This window comes from Vespula vulgaris, chromosome 22 (assembly GCF_905475345.1).
Source record: "Vespula vulgaris chromosome 22, iyVesVulg1.1, whole genome shotgun sequence".
Classification (NCBI taxonomy): Eukaryota; Metazoa; Arthropoda; class Insecta; order Hymenoptera; family Vespidae; genus Vespula; species Vespula vulgaris.
The window spans coordinates 1,200,502-1,210,500 of NC_066607.1; the positions used below are offsets into that span (position 1 = coordinate 1,200,502).

Consider the following 9,999-nt stretch of genomic DNA (forward strand, 5'->3'; position numbering starts at 1 on the left):
ACATATATACGTAGCTCTTATAGTACGATTATCAACATTGCGAGCATAAGAAAGAGGGTTTATCAAATATCATTGGCCCAATAAAATAGTAGTCAATTACACAGAAAAGCAAATAGTCACGCGTTGTTATAAAATTAAGTCTTTAAAACGGAATCGCGTAACAAAGCCACACTACAATTAGACGATTGCATGTACGACGAGATGCGGCACAGAAAAAGAGAGAGAGAGAGAGAGAGAGAGAGAGAAAGAGAGAAAGAGGGGGAGGGGACGATCAACATTGTGGCGTTTCAAACTCATTAGTCGGTGCTTTATCCATAGACTAGATAATAAAGCACCTAAATCATCGGGGAAGCCGTACGCTGCTTTTGCACTTTGATGTTGCCGTCGTTGGGTCCCTCTTCTGTGTATGCACGCATGTGTGTTTGTTGGGTAGTATATAGGTGTGTATGTGTGTGTTTTACGTTCTGTTCCTTGTTTGAACGCAACAAATCGTCATAGAGCTGGTCTCGTCGTGTGCGCCGTACTGGCAGGTTAAACGAGAGAGAGAGAGAGAGAGAGAGAGAGAGAGAGAGAGAGAGAGAAAGAGAAGAGTAGGATGGAAGCAGAGGGATAAATAAGCTGGTGTCAGAGCTGATATCGGTGGCTGCCGCGCAACGTCGCACGGCTAATAGAGATAGGCACGTGTTACGGAGAGCGTCCTACGCCGCCGCCCTGCACAGGAGCCCGCTAGCGGCACCCGTTAGAGGCACCCACTGCTCCGCTAACGCCTCCTCCACCTCCACCTCCACCTCCACCTACACCTCCACCTCCACCTCCACCTCCATCACCACCTCCACCTCTAGCTTCTCTCTCACTAAACTAGGGACGGGACGCCGTGGCGGAGGGCGGAGGTGTCGTTCGTCCCCTCCCCTCGAGCCGCCAGCCCCCAAAAACTTCCCCTGCATGCGTGGCGGTGGTCCCCTTTCATCTCGCGGCACGCATTCGGCATTCAGTCAGGAGGAGTCAGTTACGAGCGAGCCGTCGACAGCTCTACTGTGTCCCTTCCGTTCCGCGTCGAGAACACCTCGTCGTCAAGTGTGAAAAAGAGAGAGAGCAGACAAACAGATAGTGAGAGAAAGAGAGAGAGAGAGAGAGACACGCGTGCGCGCGCGCGCGCGAAACGCTTCGACCACGTGCTTCTACTGTCCGTGCTTGCTTCTTGAGATAGATCGTTCTCCTATGCGTGGATGACGTTCCGTAAGGTATCTAACATTTCTTTTTTCTTTCCCTTTTTTCGCTTTCTTTCTTCATCCTTTCTGCTTCTTCTTCTTCTTTTTCTTTTTCTTCTTCTTCTTCTTCTTCTTCTTCTTCATAGTGTTTCGAGAATTATTCGATCATACGTTTCTCACGTCGCACGTGCGTGTACATTCCTGTGATACATGCTAATGGACTTTACCGAAGGGAACATCTCAGGACGACTTAGAGTTTTACGTATTTTCGTATTTTCGAAAAAATGAATATTATATGTCGTGCACCCGGTCGCATTTTACGCGTGCAACGAACCGACGCGACAGTAAGGCTAACGCGAATCATCTCTTTTCCCGTTGCACTTCTGTATTTTTATTCGCATGCATATACTCGTAGATACGAGGAGTTAAGAACGACAGGCGTTTTCAAGCGTGAATTATCCATCGCTGTTCGCGTCGCGAAACATGCCAGCGTCAAGAGAGGCTCTATCTATCACGCGAGACTTTTTTTTCTGCTTATATTCATCACCGATTCCGGGTATTCGTCGTTTCCATCGTGCAGCAACAGCGAAAGCTGTTTACGTAGTAATTCTCATGGCGGCCGGTTATGAAATATTAACGTCACGGCGTCACCTGCGTTGTGCCGGCATTCGCGGATCAGTTACAAGAAATTTATCGCTCGGTTATCATGATTAATGATGCCTGTCCGGTCGAGAGTTCCGGTACGAACGATTCGTGGCATCGAACGCGCTTTGTAGAGATCGGTGGGTGGGGGAGGGAAAGTCGCAGATGAGAGAAAGAGATAGGTAAAAATAGGAAGAGAGAGAGAGAGAGAGAGAGAGAGAGAGAGAGAGAGAGAGAGAGAGAGAAAGAGTAAGCGATCGAAGCAGGTGAATCGGGAAATCAGCGACGAGTCGAACGTGGCAGGCTAATCGAAGGGAATATCAAAGGTCATCCTTTTTCAGTAGCCCTTTTTGTTACTCTTTCAGGGAACAAATGAGTCCACGCTGTCCCTCGAGAGATTCTCGGGAATCCTCCGGTCCGGCGACCGGAAGTCCCCCACCCTTAGCGACGAGGAGCAGCGCGAGTCCAGTTAGTCCGAGTAGTATCGTGCCTCTACCCCTTGGGACTCATCCTCTCCTTCCACCGCATTCGGCGGCAATGATGGCAGCGTATCTTCAACAGACACATCAACGACTCCTCCTCGGACATTCGCCTTTATCGCGAGGCTCGGTATCGCCGTTGGTATCGTCCTCTTGTTCGCCACCAGCTGCGACTCCGGGTCTCTTGGTCTCGCCGAGCAGCGTCGGTGAGGTATCACCCTCGGCAACCCCATTGCCAGCCGTTCTGGACTTCAGCACGAGAAAAGCTTCTTCGACGGAAGAGGAGGAGGAAGAGCATATTCTGAACCTCAGTAAACCGCCAACGCCGTCCTCTTCGACGGAGACGAACAACGGTCCGTTGGATCTGTCGGTACCTAGCAGAAAACGACCAGGTCCCGAGGATTCCTCGCCCCCACCACCGCGTAAATCCTCGAGATTGGCCGGTACCGCTCCCACGAGTCATCAAGATGCAACGGCAGCCAGCTCACCGTCCACGTTCGGTAGGCCACCGGTAGTGTCACCGTGGACGTCGCCGGTCGTGGCCTCGCACTTTCCGTACTTTGCCGCAGCCGTAGCGGCGGCGGCTACTAGTCAGCAACAATTGTCCCCGAAAAGTACTGGCGGTGTGGTAGATCATCATCAGCTTTGGAACGGCAAAATGAAGCCACCAGCCGCGCTCGAGAAATCGTATCAGCCTAGCGAAGCGACGAAGGCCCTGGAAAAGATGAGCGAGCTGAGCAAACTAGGTGGCGAGGATCTTTTCAGGTCGTCCTCCTGCAGCGGCAGCAGCGGTGGCACGTCCGTAGGCAGCACGCCGTCCACGACGTCGAGTAGTCGTCACAGTGCTTGGCAATCTCATTGGCTGAACAAAGGAGCGGATCAGGCCAAAGATGTTCTCAAATGCGTATGGTGCAAACAAAGCTTCCCGACGCTTGCCGCTATGACAACGCACATGAAGGAAGCGAAGCATTGCGGCGTTAATATGCCCGTACCACCTCCAGCCGCAGCTTTGCATCCCCAACAAACGACGATGCCAACGATACCGCCGCCGCAACAATCGCACCAGCCGCAAACTTCGACAAGCAACGCCGGTAGCAACAACTCCGCCGCTCCAAGTAACAAACAAAGTCCATCGGAGTTGAACCTTCTCATAAAGGAAACCATGCCATTGCCGAGAAAGCTGGTCAGAGGTCAAGACGTTTGGCTGGGGAAAGGTGCTGAACAAACCAGGCAGATTCTCAAGTGTATGTGGTGCGGCCAGAGCTTCCGTTCCCTCGCAGAGATGACCTCGCACATGCAGCAAACGCAGCATTATACCAACATTATCTCCCAAGAGCAAATCATCTCTTGGAAGTCTTCCGACGAGAGCAAAGGCGGTGGTGGTGGCAGCGGTAGCAGCGGAGGTGGAGTCGGAAGCGGAGGAAATACGGGTGGAGTACCGCCCGGTGCCGGAACCGGTCCACACGGAGGTAACGCCGGTGGTGGTCCCGGGGCCGGAGCAACCAGCAGTCACGTCAGCGCCGTACTAACTTGCAAAGTTTGCGATCAGGCCTTTAGTTCTTTGAAGGAGTTGAGCAATCATATGGTCAAGAATTCGCACTATAAAGAGCACATTATGCGCTCGATCACCGAGAGCGGCGGTCGCCGGAGACAAACGCGCGAGAAGCGGAAAAAATCATTGCCGGTGAGGAAGCTATTGGAGTTGGAACGCGCGCAAAACGAGTTTAAGAACGGCGACGCTGCGACCGGTCTGAGTCACAGCCTTGGAAAGCACGCCGGTAGGATCACCTGCGAGAAATGCGGCGAGAAGATCGAGACAACCATTTTCGTCGAGCATATACGTCAGTGCATAGGAGCCGGAACGGTCGGCGTGAATCAACGAAATTTCTTGAAGAACGCACTCATGTCGAATCATCTGCCAGCGACTTTGCCGCCGAGCGAAAGCGGCCGTAAAAGCGTGAACGAGGATGCCTCGTCGGTATCGTCGAGGCACCACCGATCGCCTTCTTCGGCTAGCGACGCTACCACGCCAGGTAAGGACACTCCAACGCCGACAGCGAACGAAACAACCGGCACGTCCTCACCTTCCGTCTTGAACGCCATCGAGAAGCTGATCGAGAAGAGCTTCGATTCTCGTGTGAGACACGGCACGGCAGGTTTGCATCACGCTCAACCGGGCGCACCTATGGGCACCAGCATTCTGAAGAGATTGGGCATAGACGAGAGCGTTGATTATACGAAGCCTCTAGTGGATCCGCAAACGATGAATCTTCTTCGATCTTATCAGCAACAGCAGCAACAGCACTATAATGCGAGCGCAGCCGCGAGGAGAGAGCGAAGCGGCAGCGAGTCCAGTTCCATATCCGAGAGAGGAAGCGGTAGGACGGACACGATGACGCCGGAAAGACGTATGGATCTCACAACTGTTGGCCACGAGAGGCATTCTAGCGCCCATTCTCATCACCATCGTGTCACTCCGGATAAACAAGCCACGACGCCATTACCGGCCCGTCATCATCTCGGTACGGAAGAGTCCGGCGACGAGGAGCCTAGCTCGGTGGTTGTTAAGAAGGAACCCAGGGACGAAGAAACGGACGAAAGAGGAACGACCGAGGAAGAACAACAAGCGCAATCGTCGAGAGAGGTATTCGTTAAGAAGGAAGTCGTGGACGATTGTAGAGAGGAGGAAGAACAAGGTTCGTATAATCATCGGCGAAGCAGTCTTCACGAGACGACCGAAGAAGGTAGAGAAGTTCCGTCGCCTCGCATGAATCCACCAACGCCTAGATCGACCAGCCAAGTCGAGCAAGTGGCTCGTAGTCCTTGCAGAAACAGTACAAGCAGTCCTACTAGCAGCGATAGATCGGTCACCCCCAGAGGAACGCCAGACACGAAAGCTTCCAGCAGCCTCGGTGCGCTCTCTTCCATGTTCGATAGTCTATCCGGTGGCGGTGGAGGAGGTACTGGTAATACCGTTGACTCGCAAGGACGAAAGACGAGCAGTCATCCGCTCGCGGCTCTACAGAAACTCTGTGACAAGACCGAAACACGCGGTCCCAGTGGCAGCGGCGCGTCCAGGTCTACTTCTGGTTCCGGTAGTACGATCGCACCTGGAAGCGGTAGTGCGGTAGGTGCCAGTGGACCAGGAACTGGACCCACACCAGGAGCGATTTTAGCCTTCAGTTGGGCCTGTAACGACGCCGTTGTCACGGCAGACTCGATCATGAAGTGCGCCTTCTGCGACACACCGTTCATCTCCAAAGGGGCCTATAGGCATCATCTTTCGAAGATGCACTTCGTGAAGGACGGGGTCATCCCAGATCCATTGACAATCGGAAGATCGGCAGCAGCGGCCGCGGCAGCCGCAGCCGCTGCGGCATCGCAAGCGACTTCCGGTGGCCCGAGTCACAGTTCCTCGTCTCCACCTACGTCCCAACGCAACAAGTCGCCGCCTCTTCCGCAAGCGAACGGCAGCCCATCCCAGTCCGCGGCCTCTCCGCTCGAGGAGAGCCCACACTCCAAGTTTCTCAAGTATACGGAGCTGGCCAAACAGTTGTCCAGCAAATACGTATAGTCCGAGCTCCGTAAGTAGCGGTGCCACTTGTACATAAGTGTATCTATACTGTAACGACTGTAACTAGCGATGTGGTTGGAAATTTCGCCGCGCGGACGTCCTGCGCCAATGGCATTTTACTTCGCTTTCAAATTTATGTTCAAAGAGCGCCAGATCGATAGTGGGAAAGTAGCGATTCGATCGATACCGTTCGCGATAAGACGAATCGGGAAAAAAGCTCGTTAATCTTAAACCCAATAGAGTTTTTACAATTTCACATATTGATCTTAATCGTTCGATGATATTACAAATTATATTAACTTTCCTCGTCGGAGAATTCAAAACTAGTACTTCTTAAAAGTCCAAGATCGATATCAGCTACTTAGATTTGTCAGGGAAGGAAGGAAGAAGGATAGGAAGGCAGGAATGAAGAAAAAAAAAGAAAAAAAAGAAAAAAAAAGAAAAAAAAGAAAAAAGAAGAGAAGAGTAGAAGAAATACGAAGAGAGGTGCCATGCATCTCCAGCTCGATCGTGAATGGCTCTCGTTATCGAACGCGGTATTTGTCGCTCGGAATATGGTGCTCTTTTAACATAGAATTGTTAGTTCACGGGGAAGATGTCGATTTCGACGACAAGAACGGCAGGCTTCGTTCGGACGTCGTTGGAGGAAAGTTTAACAGGCGACGCGGATATCTATCCTTTTCTAATTATTCGGCGATCGTTTTGGGCCATCATCGAGGACAAAAATCTTGTCATTCCTGGGGCTATCGGCACGATCGATCGTGCTTGGCCCTTCATCGAGAAATCTCCGCACGGAATGTGATGGAGTGTTTCGAGTTCCGTTTCGCGATAGAAGCCCTACCGTTACAAACGCATTAATTCTTCCATTACATTCGTTATTACCTTTTCGAAACGCGAGAAACGTCAGTGGTACGCATCCTGCAAAACGATCTACATATTTCTCTTCCTTTTTTCTTCTTCTTCTTTTTTTTTTTGATTCTCTCAAACGTGATCAAAGTTATAGAAATATTTTCAATTCGACATATATGTACGTAAATTAAATAGAAAAATGGCGTTTGAATATTAAATTCGATGTAAATGATCAAGGACGATACCACTAAGACTTTCTCTGGCGTACGTTCAACGATTCTTCTTATCATTTTTTTTTTCGTTCTTTTTTCTTTTTCGTTCTTTTTTCTCTCTCTTTTTTTCTCTTCTCTTTTCTTTTCTTTTCAATTTCGCTCATCTTCCTTCTCGAAGTCTTTAGCGCAAACGAAGAAGAAGAAGAAGAAGAAAAAGAAGAATAAGAAGACGAAGAAGAAGACGAAGAAGAAGAGGAAGAAGAAGAAGAAAAAGAAGAAGAAGATGATGATGATGATGATGATGATGATGATGAAGGAGACGGAAAAAAGCAAAAAAAAATGAAAAAACGAAAGAAACTCGACACTGTATCCGTTACCGTCAATAATAATTTTCTTTTCTTTTCTTGTTCTTTTCTTCCTTTTTTCGTTTCGTTTATTTTTTCTGTTCTTTCTTTTTTTCTTGTTTCCTTTCTTTTTACTTAGGGAATGTTAGAGAGGGTGTGACGATGAAGTGGGTGTTGAACGAGCGTTAATTAAATTGTGATGCCACCATATCTCGCGGCACTGCTGAGTCACGGGGCTCGGCACGCGGCCAAGTTTGTGATTTTATAAATACTTAAGGACATTTACGACGAGAGAGACAAGAGAGAGAGAGAGAGAGAGAGAGAGAGAGAGAGAGAGAGAGAGAGAGAGAGAAAGATAGAGACAGGAGAAACGTTACTAGGATATCGGATTTAGATGCGAGTGAGCGTATAAGAGAGAAAAAGATGGAAAAGCTTACCTATCACCTGTCGTAAGGTCGTCAGCATGTATACCTCTAGAATATAAGACCGTAGTTCATTAGCGTTTAGGATAGGTTTAGGGTTCGCCCCTGTATAGGAATTTCTTTGTTGATACTTACTGTCACGAAAACAAAAATAAAAAAAAAGAAATGAAAACTGGTGAGACCGCTCGGGGGATGGAAAATTAATAAACGAAAGCCCTCTTCGAAGGTCTGTGACTGCTAATCGATCGGGATGAAAGTTAATCGAACAAAAGAAAGTTCGAGAAAGAGAGAAAGAGTGAGTGAAAGAGAGAGAGAGAGAGAGAGAGCGATAGTAGAATGCATGCAAATAAAAGAATATGTGTGAGAGTTAGAGAAAATGTGTGCGTTGGAAAGAAAAAGTATAAGAAAATGCGGTTTAACAGCGAGACTCGAGAGATTAATTAAAAATGACGAAAATGAAGTCGAGCCGATGAGTGCGTGGAGCGTTTCGTTTTATGAAAAAGAAAGTGAGAGAGTGAGAGTGAAACGGAGAGAGAGAGGGGGGGGAGAGAGAAAGAGAGAGAAAGAAAGAGAGGATCCGCATTTCTCGGCGTTTAGAGTGCGTGTAGAGAGATCATTGTAAATTTTCTTTGTTGAAATAATATTTATTGCGCCGAGCGAGCCGATGCGTCATTTTACGTGTAAAATATTGTCATTATTGTCACTCGAATTACTGCGAATATTGTGTATATTAATTAAATGATTACGATTATTATAATATAAAAAAAAGGAGAGGGTGATAGACGAAGTATCGTGTGGTCATACTAAGGTTACTAGAGCATTGAGGGTGAATGCGGCTTTATAGAAAAAGAGAGAGAAAGAAAGAGAGAGTGAGAGTGAGAGAGAGAGAGAGAGAGAGAAAGAAAGAGGGAGAGAGTGAGAGGGAGAGAAAGAAAGAATGTGTGCGTTATACGATATGACAGAGTAGAAAAAAAGAGAGTGAAAGAAAGTCAAGTACAAGAGAAAGATGGATATAACGTGGAAAAATGGTGAAAGAACGTGTGAGAGAGAGAGAGAGAGAGAGAGAGAGAGAGAGAGAGAGAGAGAGAGAATGAGTGAAAGACGGAAAGAAAGAAAAAGAGAGAAAGAGACAGAAGAGGCAGCAGCTGCGTACGGCCACCGGCGAGGTGGGCCGGTAAAGAACGGAACACACTTGTATACGTATTTCTTGTAAACTCTACTTCTTCCATCGCGGACTTTAAAAGTATTTATCGACATAATAATAATATTAATATTATTATTGTAATTATATACGACTGCTGAAAGTGTGATGAACGAACACGAAATCTACGTGGGTGCGAGCATACACACGAGAATATACATAGGAACACACGTACATAATATACATATACCTACGTCATGGGACAAAACGCCTACTAATACACACGTATTACACACGTACATACTACATATATACATATATATATATATATACATATATATATATACAAAGAGAATGATATACGTAAAGACATACGGAACAAACACACTCGCGTGAACGAACAAGAGAGGAGTGAGAAAAGCAAAATAAAAACCGTGCTCGACAGATATGCTCGAAACGTACCTACCGACTTACATACAAGCAACCACAAAGATATGCATCATGTATACGCGACTCTTGAAACCATTTTACCAGATTTGTCATTATTTAATTATTTCGGTTGTATTTTAAAATGCAATTAAAGCTCAAATAAATATATATGTTATAAACTATAAAAGAAACGTTAAAGTTTAATTTATCACATCGACAATATTCCATTTCCCTTTCTATCTAGATTTTAGGATCGACGTATCGAAAACAAATACTATTACTGACGAATAATATCGAAGGGTGATCGAAAGAAAAAAGAAAAACAGTCCTTGTAGTCGAGCAAATAGACGAAATTCCTTTATTTATCTTGTCCCATTTGTCTTTCTTTATTTTGTTTTCCTTCTTCATGAAATTATAAACAAAGAAGACGCACAGACACACGGTCGTCGTACGTAATGTCTTGCAACGATGTACTAGATCGTTAAAGGCGTATCCGCTTCTCGCTTTCTTTCAACTTTGCTTTCGCATTAATTAGAAATACCGGTATACGTTTCTACGTGATCGTGCTACGTGTCCGCGCGCGAGCGCAAACTCGAGAGCAGAGCGCACACGTACCTTATCTGCGCTCTACGGATGCACACGAATTTATGCACGAGGACGTCGAGCGTTCGAATACTTAATAGACACGGTCTCGAAGTT

The 9,999-nt window shown here is 47.4% G+C and overlaps 1 protein-coding gene across 8 annotated transcripts in view; it reads left to right on the plus strand.

Moving 5' to 3' along the window:
- Positions 1-9,491, plus strand: part of LOC127071605 (protein tiptop) — a 141,797-nt gene extending 132,306 nt beyond the window's left edge. For all 8 annotated transcript variants that reach the window (XM_051011080.1, XM_051011078.1, XM_051011084.1 and 5 more), the window contains one exon: positions 2,216-9,491. In XM_051011080.1, the coding sequence (XP_050867037.1) occupies positions 2,216-5,903 (3,688 nt within the window). In that variant the 3' untranslated portion in view covers positions 5,904-9,491. The remainder of the gene's footprint in view (positions 1-2,215) is intronic.
- Positions 9,492-9,999: the final 508 nt, after the last annotated feature.